The sequence below is a fragment of the Lytechinus pictus genome, chromosome 13, assembly GCF_037042905.1.
Source record: "Lytechinus pictus isolate F3 Inbred chromosome 13, Lp3.0, whole genome shotgun sequence".
NCBI classification, from domain to species: Eukaryota; Metazoa; Echinodermata; class Echinoidea; order Temnopleuroida; family Toxopneustidae; genus Lytechinus; species Lytechinus pictus.
The window spans coordinates 18,329,995-18,351,023 of NC_087257.1; the positions used below are offsets into that span (position 1 = coordinate 18,329,995).

The window sequence follows — 21,029 nt, forward strand, 5'->3', positions numbered from 1 at the left end:
CCCCCCCCCCCCCCCATAGATCCACTACTGCTGTATCTGACATCTTACAGGGCCCTGCGGCCCACTGAACTTCTAGTTCAGTGCTGCGGCCGGGCCGGGAACGATGTTTTGAGTGGGGTTGCTGATGTAAATTTGAAAAGAAAAAAAAATCACTACAAAAGGGAGATCGAATTGGTCCCGAGAAATTTGAAAAGCCCCCCCCCCCAAAAAAAAAAACCCCAAAAAAAATGTTTTTACTACACAATGAAGGTTTTGACATATCTTCCTGAATACCTGGAGGTGCTGCCTATGGGTCACGCGTGGGCCATGATCTTACATTACAGATAGATATTAATCAACAAAGATAACTTAACCCTCCCTCGATCTCACACTCTCCCCTCAGTGGCGGTAATACAATACCAAGGGCGAAAATTTTCAACATAGGTCCTACTGACTTGTAAGATTAAAGACTGTTTGCAGTACATGAAGAAGATATTTCACTAAAAATGCGAGCGTTAAGCGCGAGGTGAAAAATCTGAGATGATAATTCAGTGGACGTAAGCACTTTTTGTAACAATAAACAGGATGAGTATCTAACTAAAAACTGATGAGTCTCTCACTAAAACAAATAATGAAATCACGAGAAGAATAATTTGCTCATATTAACTTGAACCACTGGATTTTTAAGCCCCATGTTATCTTATTGAACAGATCATTTATCAATCTCAATCAACAGCCACTGCGAGCGAGAAGCGTGAGTGACTGGATAGGATCATTTTTAAAATTGTGAAAGTGCCATTTTGGAGCACGTGAGTATAGGAATGCTTTTAATACATTTTCGATACATCTTCTTTTTTTAATTTTTCATTTGATTTGAATCCTTTATAGTATAAAATAGTATTTTCTTCGAATGAAACCTCATAAATTGTCGATTGCTATTTCTGCTGAATTATGATTTCATTTCTTTGTACTTTGTTTTCCATTCCAAGAAATTATATTTATGTACTATTTTGACCATGGAGTGGGATCCATGATTTTGACGATGCCGCTTAATCGCTCACGATGGCAGTCTTTCGCATTCTTTTAAATTATGACTTTTCTTTCAAGTGAATAATCCCGGTGAATGATGCATGTTGCTAATATTTATTTTTCATTGCTTATATTACGAATTTTGTATTATTGTTTTGTTATTGCCTTTGTATATGTTATGTTGTATTTTCATCATGAAAGCAGAAATGAAATCAAATTACATAGAATGAGTTTGTGCCTCAATAGTATGACTCCTTGCTGAACAAGCATCGATTTAAGGACGTTCCACAGTTATATTTGTGCGCATTATGATCTGCGCATAGTTTACACTCTGCGCGCTGACGTCACAATGGATGAACAGGTGATTAATTAGCTGCGGGTATGAGCTGGTTTTTCTCATCTTCTGCACTTTAACTGCAGATCCGATGCGTTATTTCATGAAGCTAAAAAATTGAATTATTCCATGGACCATTCAAAAAAATATTCTCTATAATTTCAAAATACTTTACTCTGCAGTGCTGCCAAGAATCACGAATATTACCCCGAGTTTGAATAAATGGTAGAGTGGTTTTGATTTTTTCTTCACATAGATACTAAGCATTTGGCCCATTTTTGGTGTTTTAAAAAGCACATTTGCTCTAATAAAAATGGTGATAGTTTAAAAACAAGCACATGAACCCCTATTTTTTAATGTTTGTACCTCTTAGGTATACCTTCCTCTACAACTCTGCAAATTTTGGTGAAAATGACATGGATTTTGAATAAAGTGCAGCTTTTATTGTACGTTTGTAGTTTGTTACTGAAATTTTACATTTTTTAGATTGGGATTTTGTTATCTTTTACGCGATTTTTAAGAACTGACAGTGCTGTTAAACTTAAAATTGCAAACCATTAGCACTATTAATAGATTCTCCATTCTAACGATACAATAATTAACTCTCTTGCGAAATTTGATGACTTTTTCATGTATTTTGACTGAGTAATGGAGGTTTAAACTCATTGTAGTAATCTTGGGCGGTCTAAAAATGCCAAATTCTTTTGAATGCGCAATTCTTAAGAACATCAATTTGGGTGAACTTTGAAGCTCTATAGCAAAAAATCAAGCACATGGACCTATGTTAATTTTTGCATATTTCGAATATTAAGGTTCTAAAGTATCTATGTGCAAAGTTTGGTGAAAATGACATGGATTTCACTTTAACTGTGGAACGTCCTTAACAGAGGGGCGCTCTAAAAATATCAAGTCATCTCCCCCTAAAAAAGAAAATGGGAAAAATATTACTAATCGAGAGCATTTAACATTTCCCGTAAAAAAGAAGAAGTAGAAGCAATCATGCAAAAAGATTTTTGTAACATTTTGCAATGAACTATTAGTTGTATGATTTTGAACTGCATGAATGATTTGATAAATATTATTACACACAAAAAATAACGTTATTTAGACCTCTAGCAATCTAAACTGCACATGAATTCCATTTAACAACTTATTTTCACCGAACCTGTTTTAAAAGAATACGCGAGAGAATAGAGGAGAAATGAGGGGGGGGGGGCATAATTGAAATTTCAATGAAGTTGTGAGATGCAATGCTGCAGATTTTCCTGCAGCATTGATGCGAAATGATGCGAGTGCAGATTATTTTGATATTATCAGGATTCCTCTTTATAAACGGTGAATTTCTATCTATATACTTAGCAGTGATTATACTGTGGGGGTCACATGATGGTAGCACCCCCATCCACCCACCTCCAATCCAAGACCCCAAAATTCGACCACAGAGAAACCTATACATGTAGGCCCTATAGATGTAATTCGGTATTCCATTCATGTCACAAAGTGCTTTGAAATGAAAGGTTTTTCTTTTCAAATTAGAAGTTTTTCGCTCGGTCACAACATGCTCGCTCTCATAATGATATGGGGGGGGGGGGGCTGGATTGCGCCTGATGAGAAGTTGAACAAACTTATTATAGAAACGATCTTGCCATCTGAAAAAAAAAGAGAATAGGATTTAAAAAAATGTCTACACGGTTGGTATATTGATTAGGGCTTCTTTTCATTTAAATACAGTTTCTGACTCAATTGCTTTAATGTAAGATAACTGAAGTAGACGAAAAGTGAAAATGCACCCGATTGGTGGAAACTTTTGCTTAACTGAATCAGTGAAGACGGAACAGGTGTTTGGATTCCTACACTTATTTTAGAGGGAAAACCGGTTAAAAACTTCTGGAAATAGCTAAAATAGCTTTGCTTTATTCACATTAAAACATTTATTTTAAAACAGAAATCTTATATTCAGTAAAATATTGAATTATTTGAATGCATCAATTTTATGAGAACCTAGCTAGATGGTATATTTGAACCTTTTAACCCCTAAAACATAATGGACTCTTCCAATCAGCTAGATTTGCGATCTCGCTGGAATCGATAAACATGATTGAACCCCGTCTCATGGCAACTGTAGTATACTATTGTTTTTTCGGCAGACCACAGCATATACAGATACAGTGCAGTATATGACACGTACAAACAAGGAAAGCACCTGAGGCTGAGGGAGAAGAGGAAAGTCCTAGAAACATATAAAACGAGCACCACAAAAAAGTTGGAAAGGATATATCATCTAAAGCGGAGAACAGGCATAAGGTACGTAGATACATGTTATCTGTTTAATTCAGTGAATTTCGAAACATTTAGAAATACAATTAGGTTCGAGCAAATAATAGTGTGTAGTAGACTCCATCTCGGTCCCATATGCAAGTATTCGTGTTATGTATTTTGTTCTAATGTTGAGTTTGATATATATATATACACCAGGGCCAGGGCTGTATTACTGGTGTAAGATTGTATTAAATTATAATTGCTTACAGGAGTTTATGAAAATTCAATTATGATACATCATATTTAATTACTGTTGTATCATAAACCGTTATTTTGATTATTTTTATGTCTTCATCAATTTCAAGACTTCAATAATGGTTTATGATTATGAAGTCTTCATGAATTGGATTCTTTGGAGATGAGTGTAAATATCAACTTGCGAGTTGATCTGTAAAGTAATTACAATAGCTTTCAAAAGTATCAATCATCATCCCCTTTTTTGCTGTGGGCCATCCTAAAGATGTATGAAAATGTTAATTTTGTCTGATCCAAAGCCAAGCTATAGCTATATACCTCCAAACTGCAGATATTCCAACATAACAAGTTTCAAAATTCAATGTACAATTAACAGCAACATTCCTATGGATTATTTCTTTAGAACATCTGTCTCTGCCATTTTTAATGATCGATTCCATTTCAGGTCATTGTGGAGAATTTTTCAATTTTATAAGAAAATAAACAATAATGCTATAGTATGCCGACATTCCACAATTAATGAGCTGAATAAAATTCTTTAATTCTTACCTGATTCTGGTATTTTTCAATTACAGATCAAGATGGCCGAAACTATGGTGAGGCCGAGGCCACTTGGTGATTTAAGACTCCATCTTCAAGTAGACACGAACGCCGGGACAAACGACGTCCAAGGCATCGTGAGAAATCGGCGACAGCGCTTGATGAAACTGCCGATCTCAAGAGGACGTTTCGATGTAGCTAGCTTTCAAGATCACGGCCACCCAGGTTTTGTGAAATATAATGATGACACCCTTGCTCCCAATCGAGACAATTACCCAATTATTGACCCGACTAGTGGGTTTGTGTCGGTTGCGGCAGACGTGGACAGAAATACGGGGGTCAAGAATATACCGAACATGCAGCAGTCAGACAATCCACCAAACACAGTCACCCCGTTCTCACCGCGACCGACGACCACTCTTGCTCACAGAGACAAAGTAAAGGAGTCTGACTCACGGGAGAGCAGCGGGACCATGAATCCCTTGAGAGCTTCTGCCCCTGCTTCCTTGCAATACAACGATCCTCAGTTGCAGAAGACAAGAGTTTTAAATGATCCCGGTACTTGGAATAGCAGGAAAATAAGTGATGCCATGATTCGAGCAAAACTAGGAGGTCAGTTCCTATGTTTTTTTGTAAAATTGATCACTTTTTTCAAAGAGAAATTTATATGTGCAGACAAACTTGGTTGACAGGGTCCTGGGAATGATTTTTGAAGATGAGGTGCTAGTTTCTTAAGATAAACTTAACAAGCCTAAAACCAAACAAAAACAAAAGAGCAAAACCAAAAACTGTTTATTCACTACAGAGTTAAGACGATTTTTGTCCTGGAATATTTGACAGGCAAAAAAATGAAAAGGTTTTCACTCTCAGCGAATGACCAAACATTTTTTATTTAAATAAAGCCTTTACATAATATATTAATCCACGTTTTTTATAGTATGTGATGTCTCTAAGCACTTTTCAGTTTTATAATTGCCTTGGTCACCTTGGATTCTGAGTTTTTCGGATTGCTATACAAATAATATACAGGCAATCGTTTCCAAATTCTGTTATTACTGTTATAGGCACACTACATTCGCTTGCATGACTAACTAAATATTGGTATAGAGGATTTTTGTTAGACCTGTACATATATAATTATAGCAAGGGCGACTACAAAATAATAGACTTAATTTTACTCTCTCTTATTCCAGGCTGGACAAGTGATAAAGATCCAAGAAAGACCGAGAAAGAGCAGGACCTTATATGGCAACAGATTCATTCGAGGAACATTAAAAATCAAGCAAATGTAAGTGTACCATTTAACTTGAATATATCAATTTAATTAAATACATGTATAGCTTTCGATCAGATGGTTAGAAAGAATGGAGAAAGGCAGCGCTCCCTTGTGTGTTTGGCCAAATCATCGCTTATAATAATAGTGATTTTAATGGCGACTTGTTTCAAAACAAACTCAGATATCCTTCTGAGGAATAATCTTATGTATCTCATCAAACATGCAATGCGAGCAGGATACACAAGCAAAAAATGTTATACAGTAATGTAAAGTTGCATTTTTTTTTGCTATCAATTTGTTAAATAGAAGAAAAAAAATGCTCCCTCTGAGTCATGATCATTTTTTTTCTACCCCCCCCCCCCTCCCCATTGTAATTCCTATTTCCACCACTTGTTACAAGAGTTAGCAGTCAATCAAAATTTAGATTTCAATGACATTTACCATAATCTTCATTGTTTTATGAAATGGGCTTAATTCTGATCTAAGGGATAAAAGATGTGATGATAGAATAATTGTTTCCTTTGTTGTAATCATAATTCTTATTTTCTGCTTTTCAAACTTTTGTACGACCAAAAAACTTGATATATTGATTATTTGTGATTGGAACGATTGAATTTGGATTTACTAGTTAGGTACTTTTAGGTGTGCTCCTTTAAATTGTTTTGGCCAGTCTTTTATACATAGATATCAATTCATGTCAGTTATCTTGGCCTATATAGTGTGTACATAATGATTGCAAGCCCTATATCATAAATTTCATTCTAAATTTATCTTTGAAGGTCATTGACAAAGCTGAAGATTGGAAAGATGAGGCAGCACTGAGATATGTCTACTTACCCTCTACCCAAAGGTGAGTGTAGTAGAATTGACCCAAAAGGAGTGTGGGGTAGTCAATGAGGTGTTTGTAAAGTTAATGGTATGAGACCTGGGGCCTGTTTCATATAGGACTTGCAACTGTTGCAACTTTGCCATAAATGGCAACTACCATGATAACAGGGCTCAGCAGCCAATCAGAATCAAGGTTTCCATGGTAGTTGCCACAATGGCAAAGTTACAACAGTTGCAAGTCCTTTATGAAACGGGCCCCTGGATTACATACATGTTTACATGCTGCTTGATTGGAAAAAAATATGGGGGCTCTACAGACTATTTGTGGTATGAACAAAAGTAAGATAGAAAGCCCACCATGCAGAAAATATATATTTCCTGTTCTGCACATCAGATATGTTGATATGTAACAATATCCTCAGTTTTTTTCAACTTTCATATTTCTATTTCAGGGGTATTACTCTTTACTATTTTCTTTTTCTTGATATAGGGCATATGAAGCGGTGAACTGGGATACCAAATTGGCGCCCAAGGTCCTACCCCCAGCCACTACTCTCGAAAGACAACCAGACCCGGTTTCACATCGCTTCAGTGTGAACAAACGGTACGAGTCTGCCGCACAGCCATGGCAGGTATGTTCTCAGTGTATGGAGCCCTGTTTCATATGTACATCATTATCAATTCCTTGAATGTGTTCTGTCAGCCCAGCTTATTAAGCTGGGAAAACTGTAGCCAGTGGGCACTTTGGTGGCATATGAAAAGAAGTTGGACTGCAAAGTATCATAGGTAACACAAAACGTGAAGACTGATCCCTACATCGGAAGCATAGAATTCATATTCTTGATTTGCGATTTTGATATTGTGTCCCAAGAAAAACAGGTCTTTCCACCCTTCTTATTCCCCCCCATTTTAAATTATTTTGACTTGATTGCCACTGTACCTTTCTAATCTACTTAATTGTTCAGGGTAAGCACTCGTTGGAACCAAGTTGAAGTATTGGTGTTTTATCATCTTATTTCTCTAAGTTTTGACATCAGCTATGTAGATATAAACTCTGAACACAAACAGAATATGGGATAGGAACATGAATTTTAAATTGAAATGATTTTATTGACAATAGCCAGATATGACTGAATGCTGATACCATACAAAAATAGGAGAAGCAATTCTAATACCTCCATTTTTTTCTCCTCTATCTAGAATCTTGGAAGATCATTTGACATGTTTCAGAACAGAGATGGTTTTCATATCAAAGGACCGATTGAATTGTAAGTACATGATTAAAAAGTTTGCATGAGTTAATATAAAGTTGAGTAGGTCAAAGTCATTTTCAGATTAGATTATCCAATCCATGTGTTCTTTTATTTCTAAGTGAAATAAGTTTGCCTATTTCAAATAGATCTCTGGGGTCCCATTGGATTTTACTTTTGAGCAGATTCTCCTTAATTATATCATACGTTTCTAAAATACTCTTCTGATGTTTGATATTAAATATATATGCAAAAATTCCCAAGTTGTGATTTGTTTTACTAAGATAAAATAGACATGTTTGATGGATGGTTTATTATCTGTGGATCATGTGGTTATTCATGTGGCCTTTACCCTAAACATTTACAAAATATAAAGTTGCCATTTACCCTTTACAAACAAAATGTGCTCATTCAATATTTTAAATTTCATGCATACTAGTTTGTAATAAAGCAAATATTGACAATCTGCAGGGTCCCAGTTACTTGCCATATACAAATATGCAGTGGCGTAATCGAGCCAAAAATTTTGAGTGGCTCGATATGGTGTATCGCGTAAAATTAATAAAAAGTTGTGAGCAATCAAAGTGACCAAGCAAAAATTTCTACATTTTTATCACAAAAACCCAAGTTGGTGATAAATTTTGACATAATATTCAGAAAATAATATATTTCACCGTTATCCCTTTCATTTTCTTTGCCTTTTCTCTTTTTTTTCTTGGTTGTGATTTTTTTTTGGCAGGGGGGGGGGGGGCAATAGCCCCCAACTCCCCCATCTGTGCAAGCATTTGACCTGTTTTTGGAATACATTATTAATTGCTAGGCCCATGGGAGAAGAGAATTCAAAAATTGAATAGCCTAGTAAAGAAGTAAATTTTGCATCAACAAGAGGAAGCTACTGTGCACAATTGATTTCAAACAAAAATTTTACCCTAAAGTGTTATCCCTAATTTCCTCTCTTTTTATCAACAGCTGTAGCCCCCATCGGAAGAACTACCAGATTCCCAACTACACTGGTTTTGTTGGAGGTTTTGGCGAGCGAGATCATCCTCAGCAGTATTTCTTCCCTTCTGCTGTCCAGAGAACCAGCCTCCCTTGGTACACAGACACAGCAAAGTAAGTCTTAGAGGGTTGTTTTCACAGAGAGTGTGTTTGTGGAAAGTTTGAGTCAAGCAAGAATATTACAAGCATGATTTACATATATGTTTGAAATGCCATTCTTTCAAGAGAATGTTCATCAAACTTTGTGTCAACTCTGAATCTATGAGAGTATTTGTTAAAAATTTGATTCATATCATTCATGATTTGGATAACTAGCGCAAATTTCAATCACTTAACTAGCCGATATACTGTTCCATTAAAAACAATAAGGAAATATATCACAAGAGTTTTAAAACTTTTTATTTTTTTTATTTTTTTACCTGATTGCTAAGAAAGCATGAATGCTTGTAAGCAAGCAACCAGTTGACCAACAGCTTAAAGTCCTCTCCGAGGGTTCTGGTAACGAGGATCAATGCCTTACCAAAGGGCACTAGTGCACTGATGGGAATCGAACCCGGGTAACCGGAATCCGAAACCCCCGCTCTACCGACTGAGCTATATAATGCCTTGCTGACCCACTGAATTCAACGCACTCAACTGACCCACTTGCTTCTTGATTTTTCTCCACAGTCGGCCAAATATCCCTGGTTATACAGGCTGTACCCACTGGAAGTCAGAGAAACCAGCTAATGCCAATGTGCCCATCCCACCACCACAGACTACAGCTAGAGTTCACAGGTAGGTTTTATTTATGGTAGATTCCATATGTGGGGGCGTCATGGTCTAGTGGTTAAGACTCTCGTCTTTCAATCTGAGGGACGTGGGTTCGATTCGCAGCCATGACGTGTTTTCCTTCAGCAAGAAATTTACCCACATTTTATGTGCTGCACTCAACCCAGGTGAGGTGTAGTCTGCTGGGCAAACCCTTCACTCGAGTTAAGGGTCTGAATGTGCAGCCTACTCATGCCTTGTGTACTGAAGGCTCTCTCGCTCAGGGTCTGCTTCATCTTTGGAAGTTGGGCACAAATTTTGCTATGTCAATCATTGTGAGTTTGTTACCATGACAGTAGGTGGTTTCAAACCGCCTCGATCACAAGAATCCCCGTTAAATTACGAGAACTTTTTTAGGCTGAAAAATACCCATTAATTATTCCTGCATTCACACCGCCCTGAAACATATCCTTCGGGATAAGTTCCTGAAGTTACGAGCATGCGCAGTATGGTCTGATAAGCAGCAAGGCGCGAAATTCAAAATCACTAGCCCAGCAGCAACCCATGCACGGCGCTGCACCCAACGACACGCTGGGCTAAAAGTTCCCGTAATTTGCTTTCAGACCGCCAAAATACCCACGACCTTGGAAAAATCCCCGCGAAAGTTCTCGTAATTTCGCCAAGTACCTACTATTTATCGGGTATTTTCTTTCGGGGATATTACGCGTAGTTTGCTTTCAGACCGCCAAAATACCTGGTATTTTCTGATCGGGGTAAATTTCCCGATCAGAGAATACCTGGAACTGGCGAACTTCGAGGCGGTCTGAAACCACCTATTCCCTCTCTGAACTCTCCTCCCACTAGCTGGTCATTTGGGCCAGTCACCTGCTGTGCAGGAGATCAACACGCTGCATCGCACTAATACTCCTGATTGAAATTGCAGTCTAGCATTATGCAATAGCTTATACCCTTTTTACACACGCTAAAATTTCCTTAACCCCGTACTATAGGTGGGGCTAAATAGGTGGGGCTAAATTGCCATTTAGCCCCACCTATAGTACGGGGTTAAGCTTAGCCCACTTTCTTTTTACACAGCATTTTTGCAAAGTGGGATAACCCCACCTTTAGTACGGGATTATTTGGCCCTGCAAAAAAGCAGGGTTATCCCAGCAATTGCGGTGCTAAGAGCGATAGTACGGGGTTAAGATCGCTAGTGTAAAACGAAAGTGGGCTAAGCTTAACCCCGTACTATAGGTGGGGCTAAATGGCAATTTAGCCCCACCTATAGTACGGGGTTAAGGAAATTTTAGCGTGTGTAAAAAGGAATGAACCCTCAGTGTGCTCGTGAATCTACCACTAGTCCGGGGTAAGCGAGATTCGTGTGTGAAAAGCAAGCATTCCTTATCCGGGGTTAGCAATAACGATTTGGCATGTGTGAAAAGGAAAGAAGATAGTACGGGGTTAAGGATAGTACGGGGTTAGCGATAGTCCGGGGTTAAGAAAATCCTGTGTAAAAAGGGTAATAGTGGCTTACATATATGGCAAATGTCTTGCCATGGTCCCTGACTCCCTGATAAATAAATGTTGCTTTCTCTCTTTTTGAATCTTGATAGTTTTTTTAATTGTGCATGTTGGTATGTTTATTCTTTTGGATCACACAGTGTTTTTTTTTCAAACAAAGCCCTTTTCGTTGCTTATAATTAACACTGTACAGCAAAGTTTTATCAAACAAAAATAATCTTTGACAGCGCAGGCATAACATTTTATCCTACATGTATAGGCATTAGAAGGCAAAGAAAGTTCGGGAAATATTCTCAAAAACTGCAACTTCAATATCAATTTTGTTCATATTATCTAAATTATCAAGTTTTAGTTTGTAGGCTTATATGGGTTTGTTTTCCCCTATAATTATTGGAGAACAGCAAAGCATTTATCAATTTACACTCACTAAATTTGATATCAAAGATACTCTCAAATAATTCATATTCATCTACAATATGCCTTTTGTGGTTCCACATGTACAAATTTGCTCAGTCATATTAATAATTTTTCATAATATATGATTACAAAGAGAAGGAATTGAAATATTTCACATCATAAGATAATGCAAATGAAAATGGTGTGTGACATGGGTAATTCTCTCATTTGCATGATGATCAGGAGGTAGGCCTTCATGTACAAATGCATAAACATTAAACTCAATGTTTTGTGAAAAATTAATGTCATAACATTCTTACCTTAAACACCAACTCAATTACTTAAAATGGTAAAAGAAAGAAATAACATTTTATAGAAATTACACTAAAAATGAGACAGCAAAAAGCCGAACAAACCCTGGAAAATACAAAACTACTAAAACCTATATCAATTGAAATACTGATCGAAAGAAAAAAAAATTAAAACATTAAAAGTCAAGTCCACCCCAGAAAATTGTTGATTTGAATCGATATAGAAAAATCAAACAAACATAACGCTGCAAATTTCATCGAAATGGGATGTAAAATAAGAAAGTTATAAAAATTTTAAGTATCGCTTAATATTTCACAAAACAGTTAAATGCACAATTCAGCGATTTGCAAATGAGAGTCTGTGATGTCCATCACTCATTATTTCTTTTGTTTTTTATTGTTTGAATAATACAATATTTCAATTTTTACAGATTTTACAATAAGGACCAACTTAACTTAACCATAAACTGTTAAAATAATGTTAATTCCACATGTTCAGGGAGAAATATAATTATAATTATAGCTTCGACTTTTAGTACTATAATATTTGAAAATGTTGGTTCAGTATGAGCAAGGAATGGGGCGTGATTTATTATTATTCCTGCTATTTTTGTGTGTAAAAGGGGTAATCTGTTGATATGAAATTTACAAAAATTTCCCCAGACTTGGTATAAAATTAAAATTCCTCTATGAAAGCTGCATGCCTATTGTATACACCAACATTTTTTTTTGCAATCTTATTACAGATGACACCATCATGTTCACCCCCAAATAAGCTTCTTATCAACAGTTCACCTAAAAATGTTAATGAAGACACCTCTTGAATTGTTTATGTCAATATTATATCTTTCTTATTTTAAAAACAAAAACATACATTACGTATATGTGTTCTTGAAGTATTTAATGTTAATTAATCATTGATATTATGTTTATTTGAACATTGTGTTCCAATAAATAAAAGTAAGATCATCAACTCATTTAATGCATCATTATTTCTTACCGTGTACAGCAAGTTAACTTATCATAAGGGAGGCATATCAAACGTATGAAAATGAAAATTTTGGAATAATCATGATTTCTACATGACATAAGAAGAACTAAAGCGGGGATGTGACATCATCAGCCCATATAATGAATATTCCTGACAATTAAAGGGATGGTCCGGGCTGAAAATATTTATATCTTAATACATAGAGTAGAATTCACTGAGCAAAATGCCGAAAATTTCATCAAAATCGGATAACAAATAATAAAGTTATCGAAGTTTAAAGATTAGCAATATTTTGTGAAAACAGTCGTCATGAATATTCATTAGGTGGGCTGATGATGTCACATCTCTACTTTCCGTTTTCTTATGTTATTACATAAAATCATATTTTTTTCATTATTTCATACTTGTGTGAATAATATGTCTCTCTTATAATGAAATAAGTTGCAGCAATAAATATCTAATACACAAAATCAATTGTCAATCCAATTTTTCTAGTTCTTAGAGGAAAAAATTTGAATAAACCTAATTTCATATAATAAAATACAAAAGAACAAGTGGAGATGTGACATCATCAGCCCACCTAATGAATATTCATGACGACTGTTTTCACAAAATATTGCTTAACTTAAAAATTCAATAACTTTGTTATTTGTTATCCGATTTTGATGAAATTTTCGGCATTTTGCTCAGTGAATTCTACTCCCGGACCATCCCTTTAACATGCATTATTTCACAAAATATTGCTTACCTTTAAAATTCAATAACTTTGCTATTTTTTAAATCATACTGTGATTATACTTTAAGCATTGTGTTCAGTGAATTTTATTCTTATTTATTTGTTTAGATAATAATTTTTGCCCGAAGTACCCCATTGAGGATTGCTTAGTGTTGCAGTGACTTCCGAATTATCTCACCAATTATCTCACCAATCAAAATTATCTCACCAATCAAAATGAGAGCGTGAAGCGGGAGCTGCAATTTTTTATATATATAAAACTTTAAAAAATGAACATTCGAAGGAATAAGCACCTTTTGGAATCATGAACAGGATAGGTATCTAAATCAACAATAATTGATGCGAGCGTGAAGTGCGAGCTGAAAGGTTTTGGTATTTCAAACACCGGACATTTTAAAGAGAAGTATATACGAAAGCGATAGAGCGAACTGGAAATTGAACACTTTTTGTAATCATGAACAGGATGATGTATCTCTCATATAACAATAATGAAAACTCGAATCACTTGTGCATATGAGAATATTTATGTTCCATGTTATCTTCCGTGCTATCTCGTTCAATAGGCAAATCCAGCATAATTTTAGGTCAAGTCCACCTCAGAAAAATGTTGATTTGAATCAATAGAGAAAAATCAAACAAGCACAATGCTGAAAATTTCATCAAAATCGGATGTAAAATAAGAAAGTTATGACATTTTAAAGTTTCGCTATTTTTCCACAAAATAGTTATATGAACGAGTCAGTTACATCCAAATTAGAGAGTCGATGATGTCACTTACTCACTATTTCTTTTGTTTTTTATTGTTTGAATCATACAATATTTCAATTTTTACAAATTTGACAATTAGGACCTCCTTGCCTGAACCACAAAATGTTCAAATAATGGAATTCCACATGTTCAGGGAGGAATGAAACTTCGTTTCACATGACAATGAAGAGAAAATCAAAATATTTCATATAATAAAATACAAAAGAAATAGTGAGTGAGTGATGTCATCAGTTCCCTCATTTGCATGCCAACCGAGATGTGCATATAACTGTTTTGTGAAATGAAGTGAAACTTTAAAATGTCATATTTTACATCCGATTTTGATGAAATTTTCAGCATTATGCTTGTTAGATTTTTCTCTTTTTATTCAAATCAAGTTATTGGTTGGGTGGACTTCCCCTCCTTATATCATCTTCACATTTTTTCTCTTCATTTCTTTCTTCGCATTTTTGTCTGTTCCTTCCTTTTTTATTTACCCTTTTCCCCTATTTTCGGCAGAAGGGGGGGGGGGTGCGGAGCCGCTCCAGCTCTCTGGATCCACATAATTATCGTTACAGGGAAATACAGCAATTGTAGTTTTGGCTTATAGTCTTCTTTATACAAAGCATTATAATTGTGTGAATAATTGGGCATGCATCGCGAGCGCGTAGCGCCAAGGTGGCGGGGGGGGGGGGTGCAGTGAAATATATTGCTGTACACATGCGTAACCAAAAAAAGAAAATAGTTTAAAGGGGTGCATTTTTTAAGTTTTGGACGCGGACCGCGCATGCACTTGTTTAGGGTATCAAAAATACAAATTTTCAAAAAAGGGGTGGTTTTGAAAGACTGGTCAATGGTCAATCGCGGGGTCAAACGTAGAGTCTATTTGGGGTATGTTTTTTCCAATTTTTTTTTTTTAGACTAGCCAAACGCGTTTAGGGTATGTTTTTTCCTCGGGGCTTTTCCTCCTCCTTTCTGAAAAGTGTTTGGGCCTGAGACAAAACTTGTTTAGGTGTCATATTCTGGCGACAACTCGTTTAGGGGCCAAAATGTGCAAAATGAAGCCCGCGATAAACTTGTTTAGCGGGTTATTTCAACACAGAGGAAAACTCGTTTATAGGGGGGTTGGAAATAATTTGGTCATGTGTACAGCAGTACATTTGACTGCCCCCCCCCCCCCGGCAAGGCGGGTAGAGTTATAATGTTAACCGTCTTTTACATCCTTCCTTCACCAGGGGCTCCGTTCCCCTTTTTTTTTCACCCGTGACTTTCCCCCATTTTTTCTTATTCATATAGGTTTCCTTTTTGTTTGGGAGGGATGTCTTCTTGTTCCTGGTGCTCGCATTGTCTGTTTCAGAAGATATCTAATCCTGTTGTACTAAAACCTCCCGTTTTCAAGTCAATATACACCAAATATATTTTTTCGCACATCGAGATATTGTTTTATGCACAATAGTATGCTTCTTTTTCATGACTACTAAAGCGATTGCCCAATTTTAAGGTCTTAATATAAAACATTTCCTGTCCGTGCTTACGTTCGCAATTAGTGGATTGGTGAGGTATAACTGCCCTCCATGAGTTCCTATAGAATCAGTCCTTAAAATGTCCCTTTTTCTGATCTGAATGTTAAAAAATTTCAGCTCGCTCTTCGTATAATGATTACACAAATTTGATTATGATGTCCATTTTAGGTCTGAATATCCAAAATTTTCAGTTCGCGCTTCGCGCTCGCAATATTTGATTAGTGAGATGCGTATAATGATGATTACAATTACTACAAGCATGACAAGTGCTTAATGCGTTTAGATGCAATACTAACAAAATCAGCAAGAGCTTAGCACTCGCATTAGATGACTATGGTGAGATATGTACATGTATATGTATGGATTCCTAAAATATAGTCCTTAAAATCTCCAGTTTGAGGTCAATACATACAAAAATTTCAGCTCGCGCTTCGCGCTCGCATTGTTTAGTGAGACAGGTACGTATAATGATTACAAAAATTTGAGTCCCTTTTTAGTTCTGAATATCCAACATTTTCAGCTCGCGCTTCGCGCTCGCATTATTTGATCAGTTAGATACATACGAAGCGCGCTCACTAAGTGGCTCAGAATTTTTGCTGGTGCCCCCCCCCCTGCCGTGACCCACAGTACGCCACTGCTGGTCGGTATGCAAATGAGGGGACTGACGACATCACTCACTATTTTTTTTTGTATTTTAATATATTGAATATTGATGTTTCAAATTTCTCCTCATCGTCACGTGAAGCAAAATTTTCTCTTCTAAACATGTGGCACTGCCATGGTACTAACATTTACTATGTTCAGTCAAGTTGGTCTTTTACGTCAAATCTGTAAACATTGAAATATCGTTAAAACTATTTTTTAATGAAAGAAGAAGAAAGAAAAAGTATAAAATGAGGGACATCATTGTCTTTCTCATTTTACATGCCATTTTAAGTTGTGAATATAAAGTCTTCACTGTTTTTTTTAAGTATTTGAATTTAATTTTACTATTTATAACCTGCACACAGTTTTTTGTTGCCAACAGCCCTGGCTGTAATGACAGATTGGAATTAAAGATGTAATAATATTTAACTAGAAAAAAGAAAAGTGATTAAGGAGTAATGAGATAGAATCAAATAAATGTGGAGAATAGGGAAGAAAAATGAGAGCCAAAGAGAAATGGACTTCGTGCAAATTATATGAAATCTTAAAGGTCAAGTCCACCCTATAATTCTTTTATTTGAATAAATAGAGGAAAATCAAACTAGCTAGGCTGAAAATTTCATCAAAATCGGACATAAAATAAGAAATGTATGATATTTTAAAGTTTCGCTTATTTTTCACAAAACAGTGATGTGACATGCACACCTGGGATGCAAACGAGACAGTTTATAACCCTAACTCACTATTTCATTTGTTTGTTATTGTTTAAATTGTGCAATAAGGACCAAGTTAACTGAACCATAGTAATAAAAAAGCTGATTCAACATGTTCAGGGAGGAATTGGTCGTTGTTTTATTTGACATGAGGAGAAAATTAGAATATTTCACATAATCAAATGCAAAAAAGTGGATAGTCTCCTCATTTGCAAATCGGACCAGGATGTGGAAAACTGTATGTGAAATTAACCGAAACTTTAAAATGTGATTAAACTTTCTTATTTAACATTCGATTTTGAGGACATTTTCAGTGTTATAAAATGTTGGATTTTCCTTTTTTTTATTCAAATCAACTTCTTTGTTGGGTGAACTTGTCCTTGATCCTTAGTTATATTCATAATCTATTATAGGGCTAATAAAATACATGAAGGAAGTTCCAACCTATATAAAGTGAAAAAATGACCCAACAGAAAGATATAAAGAAACCGAAGAATATTGGTATTGGAACAAACTATAATGGGCCAATACAAGAAATAGACATTTCTATAGCTTACGTGTACTTCCCTGCTTAGGACTGGAAGATTTGTACTAGCAGGGATATGTGGCTATTTCCTATGGTATTATACAGTCGGCCCTATTATGACCATTTCATTTCTGCATTCGGATGTAGACCACAAGATCCCTGGAGGGTTTTCTGGGCATGGGACATTGTTTATGTTGGATTAACTACTGGCTAAATCTTATCTGAGTTATCAATTATCTTCTCACTGGCCACTGGTAGCAGTTCCCCAGGGAGGCTGATTGACAATGTTTACTAGCCAATGGAAAGTGACTCGGAAAGAAGGAGGTGGGGCCAGATTTGGAGCGTGAGAAATGATTTTTGGAAGATTATGCAGACCGTACCCTGTATTGGAACAGCAAGTTTTGTATGTGCTAGTCTTTGCGTGGAGGCACACTTATTGATCAAAGTTCCAATCAGGGTCTGTGCCTGCAGACTAGGTGAGGTGAATGGGTATCTGGTACGAAGAAATTCCTTGAATGCTTCATTTATATAATCATTCTTTTATGTATTCATTTTTTTAAAATATTTATTGTTTTATTCATTAATTCATTTACTAATTCATTTATTCTTTTTCTACAGGATTGACCGATATGACCCTAACCAGTCAGCACACAAGAGGACATCACGAATGTCCAAGATGGTCACTTTGGTACCACCCTGCAACCCGTTCAACAAAGTGGACAAGGATGAGAGGACATTAGAACAGTATAGGTAAAGGCTGTGTTACCATGGTAACTGTAAACCTAGTTTTCAACTTTTCCCAATCAGATCTTGCGATTATTGTGAGTATGGAGTGTTGTGGCTTAGTGGATAGGCATCCAGACTTTGAACCAGAAGTGCCACGGTCCGAATTCCACTGAAGTACATGCATCCGTTAGCAAGGCATTTATTTGAATTTGCCACTCTCCATCCAGGTGTACTGGCAGGAAGAAATTCCTTAAATGCTCAGGCACCTGATCAGGGTAGCCATATCTAAGACCTGTGTAATAGTATGCCGGGTGAGGAAACATTGTATTAAGTGCTTTGTATATGTAGCATATCATTATTATTACTATTATTATCATTGTTATTATTTACCGGAGGTATTATTAAGTAAAGGCTATGTGATCATATCGTGAAGGCCACAAGTAGTATTTTTTTTATTTATTTATTTTTTTTTTTGGGGGGGGTATAACCTTAAAATGATAATCCCCAGTCAACTTATACAGTAACAACCTATTTTTGGTGAATTTTAGCTAATTCTAAGGTGAAGATTTTTGGCTCTAGATAATATATCCATGGCATCATACCATAACATGCTATATATATATAAACAAAGAAAATCTGAGATGCAATGCTTTTTTTTTGTCCTCTTTTTCTTATTTTCTGGTTTTGTCTGATAACTTCTGATACAGTCTTAAACTCAAGAGAATAGTCAGAAGAGTAAAAACCATTTTTGCCTATTCTCACTGCATTAGTATTTTTAGTGAAAATCTTCACAATAATTTTAAGTGAAATAATGGCTGTAAGTTTTTATAATGCATGAAGAGCTTATATGTATGCTGCCATTTTGTCACCTTTCTTCACTTGAGTGTTAAAGTAACCTTTGCAACAATTGTGTATACCCTTGTAACAGTGTATATATGTACTGTTAGAGATCTATAAATTAAACAATGATCAAAAGGATTTATGAATTGATAGTTTTCTATAATCGTAGTATTCTTCCAGATGTAATATACTAAATATGCAACATGCATTCAATGTTTTTGGTGCCTTCCTCCGTAATTGTATTATCATTATATAGCAATACCGAGTATTTTCCCCCGCACCTATTTTTCATATACATGCACTAGATCTATGCAATTTAAAGTGATTATGCCTTATATGACTGTTCCGAATGTCTTTGCTACATTATTACATGTGTAAATGTATTTGTCTATAAACTGTATGTGCAATCATATAAAATGCTATGAATAAGACAAGATTGATTGAATAATTATGTTTTTATGATTGTATTTCTTAGGTGATAATTAGCTCAAATTAAGAATATATATATCTTAATTCTCAACATTTACTGGACAATAGTATGTGTATATATGAACGATTGCTGCTTTTGGGGATAGATCTGTCTATGTATAAAGTTTTATACTGGTTATGATATACATTAAAGATTTACTACATCTACTGTAAATTTGTTATTGCTCTTTATTAAATCAAAATATTCAAGTTAAAACCCATGGGGATCAAATAGGATTTGTGAAGTTATATTGGTCTCAATATTTTCAAAATATTGATTTTAGGATCTTCAACTTTATGTATTTTAAAAATATGCAAATAAGTTAGTGACATTGCGTGAGTATTGGAGACCTATGAATTCTTTATAGATTTGACACTTATTCAGTATTTCGAATATTCAGCATTATGATGTGCTTCAATGGCTATAGGCACAATTGAGAGATAATGAATATTCATGAGGGCCAATTCATGAAATGGGTCATTTTTATACCGAGATTGCAACTTGTACATCATTCTTCCCAGATTTCTCTTGCCTCAAAAACTGAGTCATTTAATTATCTACATCCACAGTTTGCTATTGCCAATCATGTTTTCTGTGATCATTTTCTGAATATCATTTAGAAGCAATGATAGATCAGGATTAGATAAGACCTTTTTCTAATTTAATGAGAATTAGTATTATGTGTAATACAAAGTACTATATTTTATTCAGATTAAAGTCTCGTGCGGTCGTAAAATGCTGTAGGTTGAATAATAATTTTTACCTTCTTTTAACATATTTTTTATTCAAGTATTTTTTTAAAACTTTTGTCTTTCAGTGCATAGCTTAATGTAAAATATGAGAACCTACTCTTTTATATTCATTATGAATATTGGACCCCTCTTTTTACTTTTGTATGCATATTATTATCTAAATCTGTATTGTAATCAGTATATCACTCTATATTTGAAAAGCTATTTTTATTCAAAGTTGTTGGTTACTTTTTATACTTTTAGATCATTATTTGGAATAATAATGTGACTTGAATGATATGCAGTGCAAGATTGCGGTGGAACAATATGCAAAACTAATGTCTGTTTTTTTTTTTATAAAAATGGTATTATTGGACACATTCTTGAAAAGCAATAAATATCCGTCCATGTTTAACTAAACAATATGTGTCGTTTTATTTGTTTTATTTACTTCTGTGAGCACTTGAGCTGTAAATTAAAGGATATTCTAGTACAAGGTACGGGGCCTGGGTCATGGTATTCACTTTAATAACTGTATTAAACATACAATGGATAGCAGCTGAAAGGTGGGGGGTTCCTAATGATTCCATCATTGGAGCGTTGTGGCCCAGTGGATTAGTCTTCTGATTTGAAACAGAGGGTCATGGGTTCGAAT

The 21,029-nt window shown here is 35.4% G+C and overlaps 1 protein-coding gene across 1 annotated transcript; it reads left to right on the forward strand.

Moving 5' to 3' along the window:
- Positions 1–3,438: 3,438 nt before the first annotated feature.
- Positions 3,439–20,797, forward strand: LOC129274602 (protein SPMIP7-like). Its single transcript, XM_064109024.1, has 9 exons — positions 3,439–3,646; positions 4,432–5,008; positions 5,590–5,684; positions 6,452–6,522; positions 6,991–7,132; positions 7,701–7,768; positions 8,720–8,863; positions 9,419–9,526; positions 18,227–20,797. The coding sequence occupies exons 2-9, from the start codon at positions 4,438–4,440 to the stop codon at positions 18,360–18,362; spliced, it is 1,335 nt and encodes a 444-aa protein (XP_063965094.1). The 5' UTR covers positions 3,439–3,646; positions 4,432–4,437; the 3' UTR covers positions 18,363–20,797.
- Positions 20,798–21,029: the final 232 nt, after the last annotated feature.